A 27,702-nucleotide genomic window follows, 5' to 3' on the forward strand; every position below is an offset into this window, starting at 1 on the left:
AGGAGGAGAAAAAGGTACTTGGATGATAAAAGGTAGGACCAGCACTCCAGGCAGAGGGAGTAGCCACATGTCCCTGAGTGAATGGCTCCACCAAAAAAATGTGCATGTCCTTCTTGTTCTCAGATAATCCCATCGTCTTATCATTGTACATTTCTGTTGGTATTAAGTCTTGAGTTTTATTTGATTTGATTATATCCACAGAGCTTAGCACAGGGCCTACCGTATAGAAGATGATCAATCCATGCTTTTGGAACTGACATGAAATGAATGCTGTGGTTTACATTTATAAGCCAACCTCCAATGGACACTATGGTTAGGACATGTACATAGAGCTTGGATGGGACCCTGCAGTTATTTGTTTCCCTCAGTCTCATTCTATTGCCTGTCTTTTAGCTTTTCCTTTCATCTTCTCCACTCTTATTAAAGAGTGGTGTAATACTGTGAGCCTTGGGAGGATGCTGAGTATACCCTGACTTGTTTTAGCCTAATTATCTTTTTTTTTCCTCTTCCTAACTCTGTGTTATGAAGAACTCCCCTTCTCAGCTCTGGCCCCTTATAGCCTAATACAATGTGGAAAAGTTAGAGATTGAACTTGTTTCTAAAACTTTAATTGATCTCATAATGGCTGGGAGAGCAGTATGAGATGCTCTGAGGGAACAAGCTAGTCACTGCCCGAAGGCTGGCTCAACAAAGGATACTGTCATAGAGATGGTATAGATGAGGTCTCCTGCACTATAATAATAGCTAACATTTATTGAGTGTTTCCCATGTACTGGGCACTATTCTGTGTCCTTATATTAACTTATTTAATCTCAATAAAATTATCACCCCTGATTTACAAAGCAAACTTCTGAGGCACAAAAACATTGAATAACTTGCCCTTGTCACATACTTAACAAAGACAGAGCTGGAATTTGAGCCCAGAATCTGATTCTAGAGCTTTTGTACTTAAATACCATAGCCAAGTGTCCAGTTTCTTCATCATAAACTATCCACGTCTTATAGTAACCAACAAAGAAAGCCAGAGGGCCTTATGGTGCAGTGTTTGTAGATGTGGATGTATGTTGGAAGCAGTTGCAAGGTATTTATCATGTGGCACTTAGTAAATTCTTTTTAAGTGTTTCCATGTTTTTTCTGAAAGGATGAAAAACCTGTCTAAGTCTTTAAGTCAAATAAGCCTTTCTAACCATTCTTTTTATCGATGACCATCACTATTTAAATCTGACATGCTGCCTTAGAGAGCCTGGGTTACCCATTTTATATGTTATCTTAGTCTGTCTGGGCTGCCCTAACAGACTACTATAGGCTGGGTGGCTTATGAACAAAAGATATTTATTTATCACAGTTCTGAAAACTTGGGAGTCCAAGATTAAGGTCCTGGCAGATTTAATGTTTGATGGGGCCCAGTTCCTGGTCTATAGACTGCTGCATTCTCATTCTAACCTCACTTAGCAGAAAGGAGTGAGAAAGCTGTCTGGGGTCTCTTTCATAAGGGCACTACTCTTACCATTCTTCAGGGCCCCACCCTTATGACCTAAACACTTCCAAATATTGAGGATTAGGTTTCAACGTAAGAATTTGGGGTGGGGGACAAACATGTTATATAGGGGAAATCATGCATTTGTCATCTTTCTCTTTTCTATCCCCTTAATCCTAGTGGCTTAACCAGTCAAGCAAGACCATCTCCAGAGCTTCTCCTTCAGATGAGCATTTCCTGACTTAAAAGGTGTGAGTAATAGAATAGATGAAGGCTATCATTTAAACAACACTGGTTAGACAGAAAAAGAGATGGCATATGACTGTTTTATGTGCTAAGAACAAAGCAAAGAACATTCATTCATGTACTTATTCCTTCATTCAGTCGTTGGCTCATTTGTCTGAACTTATTGAGTACTTACTATGCAAGGTAGAATTCTAGGTCTAGGGATACTATGGTGAATAAGCCAAAACCAGCCCTCGTAGAGCTTATATTATGTTGGGGCAACAAACAATAAATAAATATATATTGTTATGCCAAGGAAAAATAAAAGAAGGAGAGAGGTAGGAGTGGTGAAGGAAGATCTCTCTGAAGGAGGTGACATTTGAGCAAGGACTTGTGTTAAATGAGAGAATGAGCCAGTGATAATCTAGGGCCGTGGTGAGCAAACTGCGGCTCGCGAGCCACATGCGGCTCTTTGGCCCCTTGAGTGTGGCTCTTCCTAAGCCTTAGGAGTACCCTAATTAAGTTAATAACAATGTACCTACCTATATAGTTTAAGTTTAAAAATTTGGCTCTCAAAAGAAATTTCAATCATTGTACTGTTGATATTTGGCTCTGTTGACTAATGAGTTTGCCCACCACTGCGGGGAAGATCACAAGCAGAGGCAACAAATTGCAAAGACCAGAGCGGGAATGAATCTGGCATGCTATAGGAACAGCAGGCAGGGCAGTGTGACTGGAACGGAGTGAGTAAGGTGGAGGAGGGGAAGCCCCACGACAGGAGTAGATCATGAAAGGCCATGGACAGTGGTATGGGAACAGGAATGATTGGAGCAAGGGCTGTCAGAATCTACTTTGTGTTCTTCAGTGGTCACTTTGGCTACCGGATAGAGAGTGGACAACGGGAAGAGGAGTGGAAGCAAAGAGACCTTATAGGAGGCTATTATAATAGTCATAGGTTTGTTTTGTTTTGTTTTTACTTTTCATTTTGAAATAACTTTTGACCCATATTCCCCAAATGTTAACATCTTTGAATATTACAGTATAAATATTAAAATCAGGAAATTAACATTGATACAATACTATTCTCTAATCCACAGACCTTATCCCCAGTTCTCCAGTTATCACACTAATATCCTCTTTCTGGTTTAGAATCCAACCCTGGACCACACACTGCATTTGGTTATAATGTCTTCTTAGTTATCTTTAACCTGGAACACTTCTTTAGTCTTTCCTTGTCTTTTAAGACCTTGGCATTTTTGAGTACTAGCTAGACTGCCCCTCCCTTGTAGAATGTTCCTTCATTTGAGCTTGTTTGATGTTTCCTCATGGTTAAATTCAGGTTATGCATTTTTTTATAATACCCCACGAAAGTGAGAATTATGCTTTTTAAGTAGTGCATCTTATCAGGGTGCACATGATTTGCCCTGTTACTGGTGACGATAACTTTGATCACTTGGTTAGGGTATGTGTCTGCCAGGTTTCTCCACTTTGATCACCCTTTGTAATTCACAAGTATTTTATGAAGAAATGCTTTGCAACTATGTAAATATTGGTTCTTATTATATTTCTGCCCAATAACTTTAGTATCCATGGATGATTCTTACCAGAAACAAGTATGACTGTGGTGATTGCCAAATTGTTTTTTCTATTAGCGTTATTCCTTCTACACTTTTTAGTTGGAATTGTACTATAAGGAAAAACTTCTACTTATTCCCTATTTATGTATTCAATTATTTATAGTGGAATAGACCCACAACTTCTCACTAATTTCTGTGTGAGGACCATGTACTACCATTTATTTATTTTGTTGCTCAAATTGTCCCAAATTTGGCCATTAGGAACCTTTTCACATTGGCTCCTTTTTCACATGTCTCCATCATTTTTTGACACATCTTAGTTTTTGGTACCACATAATGTTCCTGGCTCCGCTTGTGCACTGCTTGCCGTAGCCCTGGAATCAGCCATCTGAGCAGCTCTTGTTCCTTCTATTAGTGACTAGTATTTAGAAGCCAAAATTTGGGTGCTGTGTGTGCTCATTGTTAATGAGATGTAATTGCTTCTAGGCTCTTTCAGTAGACAAAGCTAAAAAATACATGTGTACTCACACATCTACAATTATATATTTTTTGTGATTTCATACTGATAAGTCCAGTCTAACACAAAGAGATCATTCTAACCTTCCTCCTCTTACTTATAACTCCTATTGTAATAGTGAGAAACTCAGCTCTCCTTATCCTCAACACATTTATTTAGTTAATCCTAGAATACGCATAGAACCATTCCAGAATTGTTAACACATTGCCCTGTGAAATACAAGCCTATTAATCAAAGTACAGTTTTTGTGTACAAATCTTTTTATGTTTAACCTTATTACCATTTTCCAAAGTTACTTTTATCACTTCTCCCCATGCCCTGCTTTAGTGTGGTTGTATCATTCATTTGTAGTACCACTAGGTTTTTCTGTTTAGTGTATATTCCATTTTGGATCCACCACACAATCGCACACGCCAAGTTGATTTTTATTATTTACTTGTTTTTGAGTATGTAAAACATATACATGGTTCTAAAACTCAGAACCAAACAAAAAAATATATACTATGAAAAATGTCACTCTCCTTCATCCCTACTCCATTCCCATTCCGCAGCCTTCCCCACACACCTGCTATTAATAAAGCTCTTTAACATCTCATTTACCCTTATTTTCTTAGGTAAAAGGGAGCATGATGTAGATAATTCTTTTGCACTTTGTCTCTTTCACTTTACAGTACATTCTGGAAATCACTTTCTGTCCATCCAGGAGATCCTCATTCATTTTCAGAGCTACATAGCACTGTGTGTAAGTGTAGCATGGTTTATTTTCCCACTCTCTTACATGAGTATTTAGGCTGTTCCCAATATTCAGCTTTTTCAAATAACGCTGAAATCAGTACCCTTGTGCATGCATATTTTTGTATTATTTGGTGGGACTGGGGACAGTATCTTCAAGTGACAGTATCTAGAAGTGAGATTGCAGGATTAGGAGCTAAGCACATATGTAGTTTTGTTAGATGTGACCTACCCCACTTTACTGGTTTGCATTCTCATCAGCAATGTATATAAATATTGTTTTCTGCCATAGCCTTTACAACAAAATGTGTGTCATACTTCTTAATTTTCCTTGTATGGTAGTGGTTTATACGAAGATAGCAGTAGAGGTAATGAGAAGTGCTTAGATTCTGGATATATTTTGGAGGAAAAACGAATTCAAGAGTTTATGATGGATTGCTTTGGAGGCTAAATTCTGTTTAAATATTGGGCATCAAGATTAACAGTATAAACTAGTAACTTATTTTCATTTGTATGACATTTATGAAGGTCTTGGTGACTCTCACCTTCCTCTTGGACTGGCCTTATTATAATAGTCCAAAAATACATGACATTGTAAAAGGCAATGCTAACTGCTCTAACAAGTCATTTTCAACATTTTAGTGCCTTAATGCAGCAGAAGTTTATTTCTTGCTCATGTAACAATCCAGTACAGGTATTGCTAATTTACAGTTCTTTCCATGTGGTGATTCAGGCACCTAAGCTCCTCCTAGAATACATTTTCTCCCTGTCCTGGGGTCTTGGAGACCTCTAGGAGGAAGTGGGAAAGGGACATCTTAACTGCCTTGGCCTGAAAGAGATGCACATTATTTCCGCCTACTATCTGGTTTCCTGTAGAGGTTCTGTTGCTGAGAACTGGTCGCATGCCATCTAGATGTAAGAGGGCCTGGTAAATGTGGTCCTTGCAGGACAGCAGCTTTCCAGGAAGTACGCTTTATATGAAAGAGGGAATGTGAAGTTAGATGGACAGTTAGCTAACTCTGCTACAGATATTTAACAAAATAAGCCATTTGGGTGCTGTGTGGGAACAAATAACATGTTTTGCAGGATGGAATGCATATCTTGAACTATTAGATGGCCAAATACTGAAGGATGTTTAAAAATAAGTATAATCTGAGAAAACTAAGATGGCGGCATAGATAAACACCGGGAAATTGCTGCCTCCCACAACAATTGAAAAATACAACAAAAACACAAAACGTACATCATCCAGAACTACAGGAAGGCTGGATGAGTGTAAATTCTACAACTAGAAGGAAAGAAAAGCACACTGAGAGCCAGAGGAGCTGCGGAAGTAAAGTGCAGAGGTACGGAGGCTCGAGCGCGCGTGGAAAGGGGCTGGCACCTGAGGACGCGGCTGTCTTTTTGAATCCGGAGGGAGTCACAAGCTCCCAACGGCTCTGAACTCCGGTTCCTGGAAGTCTCTGGGGACCCAGGACTCATACGGGGAGAAACTGGACTGTCTGGCAGCGGGTGAACTTGAGGGTGGCTTTCCCTCAGAGGTGCTTGCAGCCATTACCGGGACACTGAGACGCGTGACTCCTTAGGGCAGGGCTAAGGATCTGCCATAGCTGCTTGCTCCGCCCTTTGATTCCTTGAGACCCCGCCCCACCCAGGCTGAGGCAGAGGCTTTTGCATATGAATGCCCCGGCCCTTTGCAACCTGATAATTACCTAACTGCAGCCGGGCCAGACAGACCCAGAACTTCCAAGAGAAGGCCCAAGGCCCCACAGCGGCTTGCATTGCTTCACAGCTGAGCCTCATCAGGGCACCTCCAAACTCCAAAAAAGGAAGAGGAATCTGCAGTTCTCTTCGTAGCTCCTGCTGTGTAACCTCAGGCAGAGGCTAAATTAGCACCTCCTTAGATCCAAGAGCCACTGTACCCAGTGGTCAGAGGGGGACCATCCAGATCACAACTCCTCAGATCCATAAGGGACACACTCAGGGTGCAGTCTCAGTGAGCACCAAAGCCCCACTGAAGCAAGTCTTGCCCCAGAAGGGTGTCTCCAGCACAGAAGTTCTCCCACTGCAGACACAGCTGATTCTCACTGCCAGTTGACCTGGAGGTCAATTCCTCCCAGTGATCCTACAACAACCAAGGCAGAACTACAACAAGACTGTGCACAAAGCCCACAAGGGGGTGCACCAAGAGTGTCCACCTCAGGTAACTGGGGAGGCTGAGACACTGGGCCCTACGGGACACCTAGCACACAAAGCCATTCTATCAACACAGGGAAGCAGCCAAAATGTGGAGACAAAGAAACAGGTCACAAATGGCAGAAATGGAGGAAAGCCAACGACTGGATATAGAGTTCAAGGCCACGTTTATAAGGTTTTTCAAGAATTTTATGGAAACCGCCGATAAATTTAGTGAGTCCCTCAATAAGTATAGTGAGACCCTGGAAGACATGAAAAAGGACCAACTAGAAATTAAGCATACACTGACTGAAATAAAGAATAATTTACAGAGATCCAACAGCAGACAAGAGGATCCCAAGAATCAAGTCAAAGATTTGAAATACAAAGAAACAAAAAATACCCAACCGAAAAAGAAAAAAGAAAAGAGATTCCAAAAATATGAAGATAGTGTAAGGAGCCTCTGGGACAACTTCAAGCGTACCAACATCAGAATTATAGGGACACCAGAAGAAGAGAGAGGGCAAGATATTGAAAACCTATTTGAAGAAATAATGGCAGAAAACTTCCCCTACCTGGTGAAAGAAATAGACTTACAAGTCCAGGAAGCGCAGAGAACCCCAAACAAAAGGAATCCAAAGAGGACCACACCAAGACACATCATAATTAAAATGCCAAGAGCAAAAGACAAAGAGAGAATTTTAAAAGCAGCAAGAGAAAGACAGTAAGTTACCTACAAGGGAATACCCATACGACTGTCAGCTGATTTCTCAACAGAAACCATGCAGGCCAGAAGGGAGTGGCAAGAAATATTCAAAGTGATGAATACCAAGAACCTGCAACCAAGATTACTTTATCCAGCAAAGCTATCATTCAGAATTGAAGGTCAGATAAAGAGCTTCACGGATAAGAAAAAGCTAAAGGAGTTCATCACCACCAAACCAGCATTATATGAAATGCTGAAAGGTATTCTTTAAGAAGAGGAAGAAGAAAAAGGAACTCTTACCATTTGCCACAGCATGGATGGAACTGGAGAGCGGATAAATACCACATGATCTCACTCATTTGTGGAATATAATGAACAACATAACTGATGAACAAGGACTGATCCAGAGACGGAGAGGCATTGATTGGACTATCAGGCCTTGGAGGGAAGGTAGGGGAGGGTGGGGGTAAGGGGGAAAGATCAACCAAAGGACTTACATGCAAGCATATAGGCCTAACCAATGGACACGGACAACGGGGGGGTGAGGGCATGAGCGGGGGGTTGGGGTGGGGGAGGGTAGAGGGTAACATGGGGACAAGGACACATATGTAATATCTTAATCAATAAAAAATATATTAAAAAAAATAAGTATAATCATGGAGTTTAATAGCAGGGAAAGAAGATGAGTTCTACAGGAGGAGGAAATATTTAGCATTGAAAGGCTAAGTAAGCATCACAGAGGCGTTGCAAGTAAGATTTATGGATTTTAAAAAATCTATATATATAAAAGCCTAAGTGACCAAACGACCAGTCGACCGGTTGCTATGACACGCAGGAGCTGCCCCCCGGTGGTCAGTGCTGCTCAGCTGACGTATGGCCGCCAGATGCAGGGCTCATGACTGGCCTCTGTAGCCCGGAGACCACAGCGGAGTGGCAGTGAACCTACCGAGAGGCAGCGGCAGCAGTGGCAGGCGCAACAGGGCCTGGATGAGCAGGAGCGGCAGGCGGCGTTGGACTGCCGGTTTGGGCCCATCCCTGCAGGCCACGCCAAGGGACCCCACCAGTGCATGGATTCGTGTTTATATTTATTTGTGTTTTCATTCATCTGCTCCTTCATTCATTCAACAGACAATAATATGAGGGCCTGTCTGATGCTGGCTGTGTGCTTGGTACTAGTAGTGTGTGTGTGTGTGTGTGTGTGTGTGTGTGTGTGTGTGTCTGTAAGGGGGATGGGGGAGGAAATGGTGAGGGAAGAGGAGATGGGAGCTGCAGGGGGTATTTACCATAGACAGAAATATATGTAAGCAGAATGCTGTGCAGGTATAGGAAGAAGCTATTAAACACAATGCAATATAGTAGGTATTTTTTTCCTTTTGATCTTGAAAAAAAAATCACAATTATTTAAGGGAAACTTTTCTAAAAGCTTTTAAAGTTAAACACTTTATTAGAACAAATTGATAATCTAAAGAAGAAAAACATCAGATTGCAACAAGTAAGCTATTTTATGTTGTTTTTAGAATATAGTATTTTTTTAAAAAAATAAAGAACCTTATAAGAAGAAAAAACAAGAACCTTACATTTTAATATTTTTCAATAATGTAAAAGATGAGTGCTTTTCACATTCTTAATTATTTGTAGGCTTTGTGCTCACCTTATATGGAAAAAGTTAATATCATACTCAGTGCACAAGTTTGATTTATAAGGGCACTGCCAGAGAAGAAAATCTGTTGTATTTTATAGCCACACCACTAGAGTAATGCAGTTTACAGAGTGGTCCTGTATAATTGATCTGCTCTGATTCTCATATAATCAGATGTAGCAGGTGATGGCTAGGTTGTTGTTATCAGTAGTCACCGTATCACCATCCCCATTTTAAATAGTTGAGGAAACTGACACTTAAGGATGTAAATGATTTGCCCAGAATCTGTAAATTTAAATTTGCAACAAGAGAAGATAAAATTTAAATTCAGATACTATAGTCTAATTATAGCTGATATTCAAGATAAAAAAACCTAATTAATCTTTTTAAACCTTATAAGTTCTCACCTATTATTGTGGGGGTAGGAGGTAGACAACAATTAAAACAATATGGCTAATATTTCCAAACCATGCAATATTTTCCATTCTTCTTAGAATTATGACTATTGTTTAAAGGTCAGTTAATTATCTTTTTCATTGTCTTTGGTCTTTAGAGAAATTTATTTTATGGTACATTTAAATTTTTGGAAGATGCAGTTTCCAAAAATTTAAATGTACCATAAAATAAATTTGTGGAATTCTTATTCTCAGAGCCAATTATTCTCTCTTTGGGGACTTATTGTTTACTCTTTAAACAAAAACATTATTGTATGCCAGGAACTGCACAAGAACCTAACTCATTTGCATTCGTATTTTATTGGTGAATAATATTGTTACTATGTGACTAATGTTCCACTGTGTCTGGTCTCTCAGGTGGGGTGACTGCTCTCTGTTGGGACCCGGTCCAGCGAGTTTTGTTCTCAGGCAGCTCTGATCACTCTGTAATCATGTGGGACATCGGTGGGAGAAAAGGAACTGCCATCGAGCTCCAAGGACACAAGTAAGGCTGTTGGTGCTTTGTAAAGAACTCTTGAGAAAAAATTCCCAGCTGAAAGCTGGAACAAAGGAGTGTGGTTCAGTCTCTATGGCAGGATCTCAGCATGGGAAGGAACAGGGTAGGAAAACAAATAATGGCCACTTTGATTTATGTCTGTGTGTAAGTATGTTTACTTATTTATACTGCATTCTATTCCATAGAGGATTTGAGAGCTCTTATAGAAACCATAAGATAAAATAATGGCAGCAAATAAAAAGAAGGTAAAAGTTAGAACCAGGGGGAATATAAGAGTAAAACGTTGAGAATGAAAGAAGAAGAGTTTAAAAGTACAAGCCATGAAGGCCTACAGAATTTCTATAATTGAGGTCAAATGTGGCATCAAGATTCCTGATAGCTTAAGGAAAATATGTGAGATAATATTCCTCCTGACACAGTACCTTTTGTACTTCAAGTATTTATCAGGTTCTTCCTTAGGACAGATTTCAGGGGTCTGAAAGGAAGAGCTGAGAAAGCTTTCTTGCTTCCTTGGAGCAAGTTCTCAAACTTGGCTGGGCACAGAGATCACTGAGAAATTGGTTTAAAGTAGTTTCCTTGGCCCTGTCTTTAAAGATTCTGGTCACTGCTCTGGAGCTGAGGGCATCTGGATGGTAGCAGGCCTCCCATCCCAGGCAGCTCTCTGCTGGTGAACCTCAGATCACACTCTGATTTGTCCTACACTGCACTACCCACAGTCTCTGGGGACAGAGTCTGAACATGCTGCAGAAAAGAGCTTTAGATGTGCTGTGGAACTCTAATCTAAATTGTTTTTAACTTATGAAGTTTTCCAAATGATATTGAGAGTGACTACAGACTTCCATAAACAAATCAGTAATGTCCCAGTGAGCTGATTGGTTTTAGCTCTTCCTATAAATCTGCTTAGAAACAGTAGTTTTAAAACAGTCTCCTAAGTAGTTCAGGATTATTGAACTAATCCAATTTTGGAGGGCCCATGCACAGATAATTATTTTAGTGTTATAGCTTAGTGTTGGAGAAGTAGCTAAACCCTTCTTTCCCATTTTAGAGAGCAGACTGGTTGTCTGGGGCCAAAGCTGGCTTGTGGGGCCACTTGGACTTTGTCATCTGCTCATTAGAGGAATAGTTCCCTTATATTTCTCTCCAGACAAGGTGACATGCATCAAGATCCTGTAGGAGTTGGCATCATCCATGTTAAGTGAAGAGAGAAATCACAGTCCTGTTTAATAATACTCTGTTATTATCTTATCTGCCAGATAATTCCTGACACATAGGCTCTCTCAGAGAAATAAAATGCAGGTTTTGAATGAAGGTCAGTAATATTTGTTGGACTCATTCAGGTGAGCTTATAACTAGCTTTGCTTTTACACAGTGGTTGATGAAGACTGCGAGCAGTCTTGAATGACCCGTCCACAGAGTGGGAAAGTGTCACAATGCTCCATGCCAGCATTACTGTGTGCTGAGCACCCTGATGGAGAGTGTTGTTGTAGGAAACTTACACCTACAGTTTGGTAAGAGGAAAAACTATAAAGTTGAGGTACAGTCTCTCAATCCCAGAGAAAGAAAACCTAAACTAATAGGTTCTCTAGTTTCTAACAAATATAAACTTGGTCTTTTAGAAAATGGAACAGATCATACTTGGAGTTTATCCTGAGAGGATCACACTCTTAGAACTCAGCGAGGCAGGTTGATGAGATTAGGAGCCACCAGTAAGCACAGCTTTAGATAGGAACAATGGCAGAAGGCCTTTGTTAGGTACTTTATTTAACTCAAGTTTAGTAATAAAGTCAACTCTATAAGGAGCTCTTAGGTCTTCGCCTGAGAGGGGTTGCCTTGGTGTCAGAGAGCTAGAAATAAACTTCCTCAGCATCAGTTGGTGTCACCCTGTTGGAGTGGTTTAGTTGTGAGTGCCTGAGGGGAACCATGGGAACTGCTCAAGTAGGAGGATGGGATTCACAAAGAAGGAGGAAGAAAGAAGGGGCCAGGGCATCAGGCAGGAAAGAAGTCATAGGCCCCCTTTACAGCAGCCTTTCCTTTTCCCTGAAAGTTGGCCACTGGATCAGTGTTCAGTGATTCTTGTATGTATATAATGCCTTGTCCTATCTAATAAAGAGGGAATATGCTAATTGACCCTCACACTGTCTCAAAGATGGCGGTGCCCACAGCCAATAAGGAGGGAATATGCTAATTGACGGCCCTGCCCTCAAAGATGGCGGCGCCCACAGCCAATAAGGAGGGAATATGCTAATTTGCTTCTCCACCCTCAAAGATGCAGTTCCCACAGCCAGTAAGGAGGGGATATGCTAATCGACTGTCCCACCCTCACAGATGGTGGCGCCCACAGCCAATAAGAAGGGGATATGCTAATTGACTGCCACGCCCTCAAAGATGGCGGTGCCCACAGCCACAAGATGGCGGCGCCCAGTCCCCTCAGCCCCGCCCAGGTGGCAGGCATGCAGAAAGGCCAGGCCCACCCCACGCACCTGCTTCTAAAGTCCCCCAGTCCCTTCAGCCCCCCAACCGCCCAGGGCCGGCCCAAGGCGCAGGCAAGCCTCAGATGGTGGCTGCCCAGCCGCCCAGGGCCGCCCGAGGCTCAGGTAATCAGGGCCGGCCAAGACTTGCGCTGCCGGCAGTGGCAGTAGCAGAGGTGTGATGGGGCGTTGCCTTCCCCTGATCACTGGGTCACCTCCTGCTCCTGAGAGCTCCCGGACTGTGAGAGGGGGCAGGCCAGGCTGAGGGACGCCCCCTCCAGTGCATGAATTTTCATGCACCAGATCTCTAGTATTTAGTAAAGATCTTTCAAAACACACAGGCACCCCTCCCCCAGTTTAATCTTATGATAACCGTCTGAAAGAGAAAGCAGATATCATTTTTTTAATCTTTATTGTTGAGAGTATTACAGATGTCCTGCTGGGGTCCAACCCCAGCAGGTCCAGGGGTCCCCAAAGGTGTGGATGGAGTCGGCGAAGAAGGAATGACACGGAGACAGCGTTCAGTTGATCAGCAGCCTAGCCAGGATCTCTAGCCAGGATCTCCAGCCAAGTTCTGGTTGGGATCTCCAGCGAAGTTCTGGTTCAGGATCTCCAGCCAGGTTCTGTGTCCAGTTGTCTTGCTAGGTTCTCCAGCCAGGTTCTCCAGGTTCTCCAGCCAGGTTCTGTAGTCATGTTCCATCGCTAGGTTTTCCAGTCAGGTTCTGTCCAGGTTCTCCAGCCAGGTTCAGTCTCTAGGTTCTCCAGCCAGGTTCTCTCGCTAGGTTCTCTCTCTAGGTTCTTTGGCCAGTTTCTGTCCAGGATCTTTTGCCATGTTCTCTCGCTAGGTTCTGTCTCTAGGTTCTGTCTCCAGCTTCTGTCCAGGATCTTTTGCCATGTTCTCTCCAGCTAAGTTCTTCTGTCTCTAGGTTCTGTGTAGGTTCTGTGTGTAGGTTCTGTGTAGGTTCTGTCTTCTAAGTTCTGTGTTCTAAGTTCTGTGTTGTTACATCTGTATTTATACCAGTTGATTCAATCCTATCAATCTCTATTACAAAGGTTAGGGCGTTTCTTATCTCCATTCCAGGGAGTAAAGATTATGTAGCTTAAGCATGATTGTTCATAGTTAAAGTGATTAATTACCCGCCTGGCACTTAGTTGAGGGGTTTTATTCCCTCCCTAACTTCAGGGGAAAATCCCTACCTGGGGAAACAACCTTTCTCAGAGAGGAGACCTTGGTTAAAACACATAGTGCCAAGAAGGGGAGCAAACATTAAGAACAGTATGCCATATATGCCAGGTCCCTTGAAACAGCAAGGATGGACCGGCTCCCGGCAATGTCCCTCTTTTTTCTCCCCATTGCCTCCCTCCACCTGGTTCCCACCCTGCCTCAGGCTTTGCCACCTTATTGTCTGTGTCCACAGGAAATGCATATATGCATATAAGATCTTCATTTAATCACTTCTCACCCCTCCCCTTTCCCTCTGAGAATTGTCAGTCTGTTCCATTTCCATGCCTTTGATTTTATTTTATTCACTAGTTTATTCTGTTCATTAGATTTCTTACTCATTTATTTTGATTTTTAGATTCAGTTGTTGATAGGTATGTATTTATTGCCATTTTATGGTTAATATTTTTTATCTTTTTCTTTTTCCTTCAACATTTCATGTAATACTGGTTTGGTGGTGAACACCTTTAGCTTTTTCTTGTCTGTTAGGCTCTTTATCTGACCTTTAATTCTAAATGATAGCTTTGCTGGGTAGAGTAATCTTGGTTGTAGGTCCTTGCTATTTATTTATCACTCTGAATATTTCTTGCCACTCCCTTCCAGGCTGCATAGTTTCTGTTGAGAAATCAACTGACAGTCATACGGGTGCTCCCTTGTAGTTAACTAGCTGCTTTCCTCTTATTTTTAAGATTCTCTTTGTCTTTTTCTCTTGGCGTTTTAATTATGATGTGTCTTGGTGTGGGCCTATTTGGGTTCCTCTTGTTTGGGACTCTCTGTGCTTTTGGACTTGTAAGTCTTTCTTTAACCAGGTAGGGGAAATTTTCTGTCATTTCTTCAAATAGGTTTTCAATATCTTGCTCTCTTTCTTTGGCACCCCCATAATGCAAATGTTGGTGTGCTTGAAGTTGTCCCAGAGACTCCCTATACTACCTTCATATTTTTGGATTCTTTTTTCTTTTTGCTCTTCTGATTGTTTTTTGCTTCCTCATATTTCAATCGTTGATTTGATTCTCGGATTCCTCTACTCTACTGTTGAATCCTTGTATAATATTCTTTATTTCAGTCAGTATGTGCTTAATTTCTGACTGGTCCTTTTTTGTGTCTTTGGCATTCTCATTAAGATCCTTGAAAGTCTCACTAAGTCCCTTGGAGGTCTCATGAAGATTCTTGAGTAGCCTTATCAGAATGGTTTTCAATTCTGTATCCAATAGTTTGCTTGCTTCCATTTCTTTCATTTGTGACATGTTTCTTTGTCTCCACATTTTGGCTGCTTCCCTGTGTTTGTTTCTATGTATTACGTAGAGCTGCTATATCTCCTGGTGTTGGTAGAGTGGCCTTGTGTAATATGTGTCCTATAGGGCCCAGTGGCTTAGCCTCCCCAGTCACCTGAGCTGAGCACTCTAGGTGAGCCCCTTTGTGGACTGTGTGCACAGTCTTGTTGTAGTTGAGACTTGATTGCTGTTGGTGTCACTGGGAGTAATTGACCTCCAGACCAGTTGTCTGTGAGGACCAGCTGGGACTACAATGGGAGAGCTGCTGTGCAGGAGACACCCCTATGGAGCAGGACTTGCTTCAGTGGTGCTTTGGTGCTCACTGAGTCGTCCCCTTGAGTGTGTTGCTTACCAATGTGTAGAGTTGTAATCTGGTGTGGTCTGATGCTGTCCACTTGGTGCACTGACTCTTGGATCTCCAGGGAGGTGCAAAGTTAGCCACTGCCTGGGGCCACCCATCAGGAGCTACAGAAAGATCTACAGATTCCTCGTATTTGTATCATTTTTAGAAGTGCCCACGCAAGACTCAGCTCTGAATCAAGGCAGGCTGCTGCTAGTGCCAGGTCTTGGGCCTTTTATTGATGGATTTGGTGCACCTTGGTCCAGCTCTTGCCTGTTTGAGAGATTTTAGCAAAGTCTGAAGCCTAAGCAAGGACAGACCATTCATATGCAAAAGCTGCTACACACAGGTTGGGTGGGGCTGCAAATTGGATAAGGTGGAGTCTCAGGGAATCACCAGGGTGGAGCAAACAGACATGGCTGCCAGTCAGCCCTGTTACCAGGAGGTCCCAGCACAGGAACAATGACCCTGCAAGCACCTGCATCTGGGAGAAAGCTGCCCCTGAGTTCCTGCTCAGATGTCAGGCAATCCAGTTCCTCTTTGTATGTGTCTGGGTCACCCAGAGCCTTGCCGTGGCACTGGAGCTCAGAGGAAGCGGAACCTTGTAAGTTCAGTTCATGTACCAGCTCTTTAAGAGGAACAGGTGAGTTTTCAGCAGCCTCCTTGTCCCTGAGCCCCAATTCCTGCTGGTTTCTATAGCCCATAGTTATGGGGACTTCTTTTCCCAGCTTTGGGACTGGGGGTCTGGTGTGGAGCTGGGACCCCTTGCTCCTCACAGGGGTCCTCTGCAGAGACAATCTTCCTTTCGATTAAAAAAGTGGTACACTGGGATGCTGGTCCAGCCCGTTCTGTGCCTCCGCCCCTCCTACTACTCTCAGTGTGCTTTCTTCTTTACTTCCCTAGTTATAAGACTTCCATTCAGCTAGATTTCAGGCGGTTCTGGATGATGTTTGTTCCGCATTTTAGTTGTGATTTTGACATGCATGTGGGAGGCAGCGAGCACCCGCATTTACCTATGCCACCATCTTGGTTTCTCTCCCCAGATATCAATTTTTTAGATAAGAATACTGAGCTACCATCCACAAAGACTCACTGGCAGCTTAAGTCTCCCATACTTTAGTGCAGTTTGAACTAAGGAAGCTATTCAGAACCTTCTTTGTATTCAGCACTGCACTAGGCACCAGAGATAGAAAAATAAAGATTGAATAACACATGGTCCCCACCATGCCATATGATGTTTTCTCTTTTATAATTTAGAGGCCAAAGAGTTTCTGCTTAGGGCCCAAGGCTGCCCTTTTTTCTGTCCTGCACTCACTCATTTTTCCACCTTCCTCAGGGTGACTAGGGGTAGTCAGAGTTCCAAATCAGGGACTGAATTGGTCAGCTGGGGAACTGGAGAGAGCAGATCATACCAGAGCTTCCCGTCCCTCATGGTGGGAAGACTGCCTTCCCCCTTCTGGAAATGTCCAACCATAGGGTGGAGGACAGCTTCACATGGCTTTGTCCCAGGTTCTCTAGCTTCATACCATCCTTCAGCAGCAGAAATACAACATTTTGGTATCTAGTTTGATTTTGTGGGTAAGCACCCCATCAAAACAGAGAGAGCTTTAACACTAGAGTAACTGATTGATGACAGCAAAAATGTTTCCAAGTCCAAGGGGGGAAAAGGCTAAAAAAGTATGCTTCTATATAATTTTTTCTGCAATGCAAGCATTTTGATATTTTTCTTCCCGGCAACAAAGGGAACATGATTATGTGCTAGCTCTGGAGAGGGAAAGGCAAAGGAAAAGGTCCAGTTTTAGGGGCCAGTTATGTTTTTCAAGTCTCAGTTAACAGTTGGATGGATATTATCGAAGCATAAAACTGGACATTTATTGCCCCATGCCCACCTTGTCAAATCCAATAATGGTACAAGGACTTTTTATTTTTTTAAACATATCTTTATTGATTTCAAAGAGGAAGAGGGAGAGAGAGATAGAAACATCAATGATGAGAAAGAATCATTGATCGCTGCCTCCTGCACTCACCCTACTGGGGATCGAGTCCGCACCAGGCATGTGCCCTTGACCAGAATCAAACCTGGGACCCTTCAGTCCTTCAGGCCAGCACTCTATCCACTGAGCCAAACTAGCTAGGGCACAAGGGCTTTTTAGATCCTTTTTTATTCTTAGATAATATCATTCCATGATCAACTTTAGGACCATAATTTTTCTTATAACAGTGTTTTCCTAGGCTCCTAAAGGCTTTTTGGCAATTTAATTTAATGGTAACTTGATTTAAAGTACAGATAAAAAGTCTGTGTGGTCCCTTGTGATGGGTCCCTTCTTGGGATCTACAGGTTGCCTGAGGCTTGGTCACAGCCATGACCTGCCGGGAGCCGGTCCATGCTTGCTGTTTCAAGGGACCTGGCATATATGGCATACTGTTCTTAATATGTTTGCTCACCTTCTTGGCACTATGTGTTTTAACCAAGGTCTCTGAGAAAGGTTGTTTCCCCAGGTAGGGATTTTCCCCTGAAGTTAGGGAGGGAATAAAACCTCTTAACTAAGTGCCAGGTGGGTAATTAATCACTTTAACTATGAACAATCATGCTTAAGCTACATAATCTTTACTCCCTGGAATGGAGATAAGAAACGCCTTAACCTTTGAAATAGAGATTGATAGGATTGGAATCAACTGGTATAAATACAGATGTAAGAAGACAGAACAGAGAGAGACAGAACCTAGGCACAGAACCTACACAGAACGTTCTCTAGAGACAGAAGAACTTCTCTGGAGAGAACATGGCAAAAGTTCCTGGACAGAAACTGGCCTCAGAACCTAGAGACAGAACCTAGCGAGAGAACATGGCAAAAGATCCTGGACTGAACCTGACTACAGAAATTGGCAAGAGAACCTGACTAGAACCTGGTAACTGAACCTGGCTGGAGAACCTGGGCAGAACCTGACTGGAGAACCTAGCGAGGGAACTTGGCTACAGAACCTGGCTGGAGAACCTGGAGAACCTAGCAAGAGAACATGGACACAGAACCTGGCTGGAGATCCTAAGCAGAACCTCTCTGGAGATCCAGACCAGAACTTGGCTGGAGATCCTGGCTGGAGATCCAGGCTAGGCTGCTGATCAACTGAACACTGTCTCCGTGTCCTTCCTTCTTCGCCGACTCCGTCCACACCTTTGGGGACCCCTGGACCTGCTGGGGTTGGACCCCGGCATCGACCCTTGGCACTCGTGGCTTCTGTATTTGCTTCTTAGTCTCACAACCACAGCTGTAGGTTTCTCTCTTCCTGCTCACTTACCATGTGTATCTTTTATTATAAGCATCCTCAAAGTCCCCCATGCCATTAAGGGGTGGAAGAGGGCCTGAGTTGACATTTGGGCAGATGTTCGCCTGTGCCTGAAATTCTGTTTCTGTGAAGAGGATAATGGCTTCTTTTCCCTTCTGCTTAAGAAGCTTCAGACACAGGACCAGCTTCATTGGTTCTGCAACCGATGTAGCCACACCAGGCCCCGTGCTCAGAAGGTCCTCACGCTTGTTTGAATGCTCTGCTGTCACTATATTGTAATTCTTACATTTTAACGAGGGGCCCTGTGTTTGCATTTTGCAGTGGCCCCCAGATTATGTAGCTGGGCCTGGTCAGATATGTGTTACCTCCAGAGCTGGTGAGAACGGAGTGAAGCCATCCCACTGAGCAGAGTCTGTGTGATGGCAGATCTGGTGGCTGTGGAAAGGGGGTTTTTATGCAGATGTAAGATCATTGGCATTGCAGCACTCAACCATGAAATAATAACCAGTTTTGAAATGCTTTCTAGTATAAATGCTACCGTGATGTCAGATGAAACATAATTGCAAGAAGAAGGTATAGTTTATTCTTTATAACCATTAATCTGTGAACCTGGGGATGTTCTCTCACCTTGTTTTTAACTGCAGAGTGGTTGTTTTTTGAATCAGTAAATCAAGCAGTCCCTGAACAGCTTTGTTGCAAAGCTTGGAATCCAGCATTCATCACTATTTTCCACTCTTCTGTGTTGGAATGTTAATAGTATTGGAGTTCCATAAATAATGTATTTGTTGCCAAATGTTGCTGCCAGTTATGAGTGGCAGTACAGTTTCTTCTGGAGCTTATTTTGGTTTTACAACCAAATCAAAATGCCCTAACAAATGAAATGTAGTTCAAATCATAGGGTTGCAAGACTGTTCAACTAGATAGATTTTCCTTCTTGCACCTGAGTGTCAGAATGATGGTACTCCATACTTTAAAATGTAGGAAATAACTAGGACAGTTAGAAAACAATTGATTTTTTAAGTGACTATGTGCCAAAGATTTTATATTAGTTATTAATTAATACAGGAAATAGTAAGATGTTACAACCAGTTCCAAGGAAAATCCAAAGAGTAGATAACATGCACAGGCAATGGAAAATGTGGCAATAAATTTGTAAGTAGAATCACAATTGACTATGCCCTGGGAGGGTTGGGGCATGGAGATTAGTTGTATCTTCACTGGACAAGATTCATTTGCAGTAATAGCAGTTTTCTATAAATTACTGAGTTATAAAATAGTTCCGTTAAAGGTGCAGACCCCTTTAAAAGCAGGTAACCCAGAAAGGTGTGCTAGACAACACCTAATATTCCATTGAACAGGTACCCAGTAATTTCGTTCTGCCCATTTCAAAGTCACAGTCTACCTGACAGTTTTCCCCCCTCCTCTTCTGTAGTCATAATAATCTCAAAGATTATTGTTAATGGCCTAATTATTTACATTGGTGAAGTAAGAGTGGTAATTACCATATTGGCCTTCTTGGTTTGCTTTGCAAATATACAGTCATACAGTATTAACAACTATTAAGTAGCCTACAAAATTAACTTCTCTCTGGAAGTTTTCATAAGAAATCTTGGGTTGGGCTTTTCTACCCCAAGGCTAGGAAACCAAAGAAACTCTAGTCTACACCATATTGCTTTCACTTATAGTAAGTATAACCTTGGTTGAATTCCTCGAGGTTTCCCACATTTGCTGGGTTCCTGCCTTGGTAGCTTTTTTACCACTGGTAAGGCCAGGACACTGCAAAACCAGGTACCAGGCCAGTTTCTTGGGATAACTTTGTAGGTTTGGCTCCATTAGTTCTTAAAATGGCTAGTCATACCTGATTCAGTGAGCATCATTTTCTAATGATATTCTAGGTAAGGGCTTGGTTGCTCAATTACATCCTGCAGATAGATTCTAAGTGAACCTATGAAATAACTATATTGCCATGGAAATTAAGGACACTCGGTAACAGTTTTTAATTCTGGAAGTTCACTGAGAATTGGATATCATTTTTAAATGTTTTAATTTAGCCTCTAAAAGCAGAGTTCACTAAATTGTAGGTTAGAGCTAGCATAAAAAGTAAGAGAAAAGGCATTCTTACATATCCAGAAAATAGAACATTGAAACATTAACAGTATTCCAGAAAACATAGTGAGATTTCCCTCTTCGGTTCATTTAGTCTTTATAATTAGTTCTTGTCCTGCTAGTTCTTGGTTTAGTAGTCCACATTCATGAAGACATCTGCAGACAGACCTAAAAGAATGTAGAAATCCAAGGAAATCCTGATTCAGTCCACTTGCACATATTAAAAATTATCTCAGCAATGTATTAAAATGTCAGCTATTTTAAACTACCAGGTATTATTATATTTTTAAATATTCATATTCTTTTAAATACCTGGTATGGATAGTCCTTTTGCACAGAACTCTGAGATTCCCCTGTCTGCCCTGTCACTCATAGCAAAGCCTTCAGGCAATCATCGGAGTAATACAAAGCTTACCCATAGATTATAGAAATGGAATGGGCGATTTCTTTACTGTGACAATACCAGGATGGAGAAGAGTAAAATTCTTTATTGCTATACCTACATAACTATTTCCTGATAGTTTTGGTCAGTATTTCCCCTGAAGGTAAAAACATACTATAGGCAATGAGAGCATTCATAAATCTCCAGGGCCTTCCCATAAAATACACAATTTCAGAAATACTTGTGGAGTATTAATTGTATTTAAAACTGGCAGTCTCTGCCAAACCAGTTTGGCTCAGTGGATAGAGCGTCGGCCTGCGGACTGAAAGGTCCCAGGTTCGATTCCGGTCAAGGGCATGTACCTTGGTTGCGGGCACATCCCCAGTGGGGGGTGTGCAGGAGGCAGCTGGTCGATGTTTCTCTCTCATCTATGTTTCTAACTCTCTATCCCTCTCCCTTCCTCTCTGTGAAAAATCAATAAAATATATTTAAAAAAAATAAAAATAAAAAAATAAAACTGGCAGTCTCAACAACACATTTTAATGATAAATGTGTATATTTTACCTACACTGACCTAACCTAAGGAAGACTGAGCATTTCTCCTGATCTGACAAGTCTTCCCATGCCTCTTAAAGTAGTAACATTGCAAACAAATGCAATTATTTATAGCATCTCCCGTTTTATAAAGCAAAGGAACAAATCTTTATGATTTTCCAGCTCCCTTCCAGGAAATCTCAAAGTTTTAGGTGTAAAAGTATCATAAAATTTTAAATATAGGGCTTAATACAGAAGGCAAAAACAAAAGAAGTGGTTAAGATAGGAGTGCAGGTGCCTAAAAAACAATACTTGGTTATCTAAATAACTAAAGTAACAATAAAACATTTGTAATGAATAATAACACAAATCTTAACTCTTTTCACAATTGATGGCCCTTTTTAAAAAAATAATCATGGACTTCAATCAAGTCAACATAAAACGCTGAAAATAATTTTGCTGAGATAGAATATCTACTAGCTAGGCTGATTCCATAGAAGGGTGAAGAACACCTTTTTGCATTGTAGTCAAAGGCATTAATCAGTAAACCAAGGAAATAAGCCATCAAAACTGGAAACTATGCCAAAATTTTAATGTATTTTATAAGCTTTTTTTCAGGCTCAAGTATTCTAAACCAAAGCAAATAAAATTCACTTTCCAAGTTTTGGCCTTTTTTTTCTTTCATATTCTGGAATAAATTTGTACTTTACTTTAGAATTGCCTTTTTTTATCTATACGCTCTCAAAAGTATACACGGGAGTTCTCCAGAGGCTGCATGATGAGGACATCATAACGAATGCAGAGCGATGAACATCGGCTCTCTCCTGTTCAGCCAGACATTACAAAGACTTGTAAAAATGTATTTTGTTTTGGGAAGTACAGTTACTTTTCATAAAATATATATGTAATTTATGTTAAAATGAAATGGATTCATCATTGCTATTTTCAAATAAATCAATATATTTTTTTAATTTCTTAGTTTTTATTTCAAATGTAATAAGTATTGATAGTTATCACTCACTTAAACAGCTCTTGAGGCCCTCAAATAAGTTTTAAGAGTGTCAAAAAGTCCTGTACCAAAGAGTGTCACAACCACTGCTTTAAGACAAAGCTACTCTTTTTAAGATGTTCAACATCATTAGTTATTATGAAAGTACAAATTAAAACTACAGTCTGATGCTGCTACCCATATGTTATATGGTTAAAATTTAAAAGTCTGATCAGACCAAATTTTGATGAGGCTTTGGAAGAATAAAAAATTGCACTGTTGGTGGGCATAGAAACAGTACACCACTTTGGAGAACAGTATAGCAGTCACTTAAAAATTAAATGCATCTACCATGTAATCCAGCCATTCTGGAACCATCCTATGTATCTGTCCATCCGAAGACTTGTACTTCAAAGAACATGGTTTTCTTTTTTGTAATCACTTCAACCTGGAAACAGCTCAAATATCCATCAAGTAAAAAATGGATAAAGCCAAAACCGGTTTGGCTCAGTGGATAGAGCGTCGGCCTGCGGACTGAAAGGTCCCAGGTTCGATTCCGGTCAAGGGCATGTGCCTGGGTTGCGGGCACACCCCCAGTGGGAGATGTGCAGGAGGCGGCTGATCGATGTTTCTAACTCTCTATCTCTCTCTCCCTTCCTCTCTGTAAAAAATCAATAAAATACATTTTAAAAAAAAATGGATAAATAATGAATAAAATACAACTAAAAAAAACTGTTGATACACCGAGCAAGAAAAATAAATCTTAAAGTAATTACACTGAGTAAAAGAAATCAAACATTTGTTTAAAACCCATACTATGTTATTCTGTTTTTATAAAACTCTAGAAAATGCAAACTAATCTGTAGTGACAGTGTTTGCCTGAGGGAGGGATGGGGAAAGTTGGGTGGGAGAGATTACAAAAGGACAAAAGAATACCTCTGGGGTGATAAATCATAACCTTGCTTGTAGTGACAGTTTCATGGATCAGTTGTACATTTTATGTATGTGCAGCTTATAGTATGTCATGCATTTCTTAATAAAGCTACTAAAAAACATTTTAAAATGTAGAATAAAAATTCCTCACATAATCGCCACCAAAAATAAAATGTATATACTATTATATTTTTTTATTTGAAACTGGCAGCCTCAACAACACATTTTAATGATAATAATTAACCAAAGAACTAACCTGTATTTCCTCAGGAGGATGTAAGATAATTAAGAACTGTCTATCATATCCAGGCATTTTAGCAGACTAACAAAGCTCACAGACACATATAACAAATTTCACCTGTGACACACACATCACTTTTCATCCCCTTAAAGTGGCAAAAATGAACCCATTCATTGACATGAATCACATAGCCGGTCTGTAGAAAAATAAGAAGCAAATACATATAAACTTAATATGCTTTGTAATCAAAGTTTCAGTATTCTAACTTGGAAATTATCTAGCTAGGTTGGTGTCCAATGATTATTAAATGGTTAGCTCAACTTATTAGTCTTTTTTAAGTTACTTAAAGATCTTGGAATTATCTCTAAGTTGATATGCTATAAAACATAATTGCTATTTATATAAAAAGTTTGTCAGAAAAAGTATTCCATTTAATTGAACACAAATATATATTTTTTATAATCTTAAACATACAAGCATAATATTAGCTTATTTGGCCCACTGTCCTATATAAATTTAGGAGAAATCAACTCAAATAAAATAAAATGTACAGTTACATTATACTTAACACTGATAAAACTTATCATACTAATCTCATTTGCCAAAGAGTTACCTTAATTTTGTGAACTTAAATTCTAAAATTTTTATTGAGTTAAATAACATTTTCTATAAAATAATTTTTACTTTTATGTCTAGTAAATTTAAAGCTGTAGGGGTTCAATTTTCTTATTTTCTGTGAAATTTAGGAATATTCCATTTGTAAGTACTTGCTATCTTTATTAACCAAACAGAACACGTTTTGTAATTTAAAATGTGCTATACTCTAATTTATTGATACACTCTGTAAATAGGAAAATGTTCCATATACTACAAAAGATAAAAGCCTTGCCGTTGAACTTTGACCTATGAACCAGAGGTCAGGGTTCAATTCCCAGTCAGGGCACATACCCAGGCTGTGGGCTTGATCCCCAATAGGGGGCGTGTAGGAGGCAGCCAATCAATGATTCTCTGTCATCATTGATGTTTCTATCTCTCTCTTCCTCTTCCTTCCTCTCTGAAATGAATAAAAATATATATTAACTAGAGGCCTGGTGCCCAGATTCATGCATCGGTGGGGTCCCTCGGCCTGGCCTGCGCCCTCTCGCAATCCGGGACCCCTCAGGGGATGTTGGAGAGCTGGTTTTGGCCCGATCCCCACAGGCCAGGCCAAGGGACCTCACTGGTGCATGAATCTGTGCACCAGGCCTCTGGTATGCATATAAGATCGTTAGTTAATCTCTTCCCGCCCTCCCCTGTTCCCTCTGAGATTCTTCAGTCTGTTCCATGTTTCCATGCCTGTGCGTGGAGCATCTGCCCCCTGGTGGTGATTGCACATCATAGCTACTGGATGGTCAGATGGTCACTTAGGCTTTTATATATAGAGACTAAAAAGATAAAAAGGTTTTTCTGAATTGTAGGCACAAACACATAGAGCTTAATAGCTTCAGTTCTACAGCTTCAGCCATGGGTCAAAAGTAAACACAAAACATCACCAGTCCATATTTCAAAGTGCTGTTCTTCTTCCCAGGGGGCACAGAGTTCTTAATTGATTTGAACTCAAGATAGAACAGTATTCAAACAAAAATGACCAAGAACTCAGATTCCCTGCTCTCTCCCACCCAACAGAAATTATATCTCTAGGATTTTTTGTTATCATCAGCTTGTCAGACCATAAAACTGAATTCTCCATCATGGCTGCCACCAAGAGGGAATGATTTGTCAACCATGCAAGGACTAGAAAGAAAAATAAACACAAGTCAGTAAAGAGGGAATAAAAACTAGAGAAATAAAGTCAGTGTAGCTCGAGTCTAATGCTGCTGAGGATTCACTCTGAGCCAAGAAATGACTTACCTGTGAAAGCCGCCCGTGGCGTGCTGCTCACCCCAGACAACACGGTTCATCTGGCTCTGTTGGGTTAAATCTGTATCGATAACCTCCAAAACTCTTAAAAGATACCTTTTTTAAAATTAAATCTTTATTGTTGAAAATATTACATAGGTCACTCTTTACCCCCATTGACCCCTTCTAGCCGGCCCCTCGCCCCAGGTGTTCACCACCCTATTGTGTGTGTCCATGCGTTATGCATATATGCATACAAGTTTTTTGGTTGATCACTTTCCACCCATCCACCTTCCCCCGCGTTCCCTCTGAGATTCTGCAGTCTGTTCTATGCTTCTGTGTCTCTGAATATATTTTGTTCATTAGTTTATTTTGTTCATTAGATTCCACATATGAGTGAGATCATGTGATACTTGTATTTCCCTGACTGGCTTATTTCATTTAGCATAATACTCTCCAGGTCCCTCCATGCTGCCTCAAAGGGTAAGAGATCGCCGAAACCAGTTTGGCTCAGTGGATAGAGCGTCGGCCTGCGGACTGAGAGGTCCCAGGTTCGATTCCGGTCAAGGGCATGTACCTGGGTTGCGGGCATATCCCCAGTAGGAGATGTGCAGGAGGCAGCTGATCGATGATTCTCTCTCATCGATGTTTCTAACTCTATCTCTCTCCCTTCCTCTCTGTAAAAAATCAATAAAATATATTTTTTAAAAAAAAGGGGATAAGAGATCATTTTTTTTTTTTAATTACAACTGCATAGAATTCCCTGGTGTAAATGTACCATAGCTTTTTTATCCACTCATCTACTGATGGGCACTTGGGCTGTTTCTAGATCTTGGCTATTATAAATTGTGCTGCTATGAACATAGGGGTGCATACATTCTTTCTGATTTGTGTTTCAGATTTCTTAGGCTATATTCCTAGAAGTGGTATCACTAGGTCAAATGGCAATTCCATATTTAATTTTTTGTGGAAATGCCATACTGTTTTCCATAGTGGCTGCACCAGTCTACATTTCCACCATCAGTGTGCTAGGGTTCCCTTTACTCCGTAGACTCACCAGCAGTTGTTGTTTGTTGATTTGTTGATGGTAGCCATTCTGACAGGTGTGAGGTGATACCTCATTGTGGTTTTAATTTGCATCTCTTGGATGATTAGTGACTTTGAGCATTTTTTCATATGTCTCTTGGCCAGCTGTATGTCCACTTTGAAGAAGTGTCTATTTAAGTCAGGGGTCCTCAAACTTTTTAAACAGGGGGCCAGTTCACTGTCCCTCAGACCATTGGAGAGCCGGACTATAGTTTAAAAACAAAACAAAACTATGAACAAATTCCTATGCATACTGCACATATCTTATTTTGAAGTAAAAAAACAAACGGGAACAAATACAATATTTGTATTTGCATGTGGCCCGCGGGCCATAGTTTGAGGACCCCTGATTTAGGTCCTTTGCCCATTTTTAATTGGATTGTTTGTCTTCCTTTTGTTAAGTTGTATGAGTTCCTTATATATTTTGGTTATATAAAAGATACCTTTATAGAAAGAAAATCATGACTCTTGAACAAGTATAACATGAACATGTGCACATAATTGTTTATTTAATCATTTAAGGAAAGAACCAGTAATATGTTACAGCCAATTTAACAATCAGTTTTTCTCCTTAGATGTAACAAAGATTGGCTGGCCTCAGGATCTTAAACAAGCATTCTGACTTTTAAACTTGGTACCCTTCCACAGTTGGCATATTGACACTTCCAGCCCAGTTCTAAAGTCTGCACTTGGGGCTCAGCAGTGAGTGTGCTCATTCCCTGACTGCTGAGCTTCCTTCCCTCTGGGCTTTCACTTGCTCCCCTGCACTGAGGCTAACTCTTCTTTTCTTTCACAGTGACAAAATCCAGGCCCTCTCCTATGCACAGCACACACGTCAGCTCATCTCATGTGGCAGCGATGGTGGCATAGTCATCTGGAACATGGACGTGGAGAGGCAGGAGGTAGGTGCACAGCTGCTGGTCTGGGCTCTGCCATTCTTGGCTGTGCTGAAAAACAGCTCAGCTGGCC

At 41.1% G+C, this 27,702-nt stretch overlaps 1 protein-coding gene across 7 annotated transcripts in view; it reads left to right on the forward strand.

Annotated features, from left to right (window-relative positions):
• The window catches only part of WDFY2 (WD repeat and FYVE domain containing 2), a 225,843-nt gene that overhangs the window by 181,365 nt on the left and 16,776 nt on the right, over positions 1–27,702 (forward strand). For all 7 annotated transcript variants that reach the window (XR_004966163.1, XR_004966164.1, XM_036300337.1 and 4 more), the window contains exons 7-8: positions 9,861–9,987; positions 27,530–27,635. Coding sequence is in view for 5 of the 7 variants with exons in the window: in XM_036300337.1 (XP_036156230.1) it covers positions 9,861–9,987; positions 27,530–27,635 (233 nt within the window). In the remaining 2 variants the exon portion in view is untranslated. The remainder of the gene's footprint in view (positions 1–9,860; positions 9,988–27,529; positions 27,636–27,702) is intronic.

The sequence above is a fragment of the Myotis myotis genome, unplaced genomic scaffold, assembly GCF_014108235.1.
Source record: "Myotis myotis isolate mMyoMyo1 unplaced genomic scaffold, mMyoMyo1.p scaffold_m19_p_3, whole genome shotgun sequence".
Taxonomy (NCBI): domain Eukaryota; kingdom Metazoa; phylum Chordata; class Mammalia; order Chiroptera; family Vespertilionidae; genus Myotis; species Myotis myotis.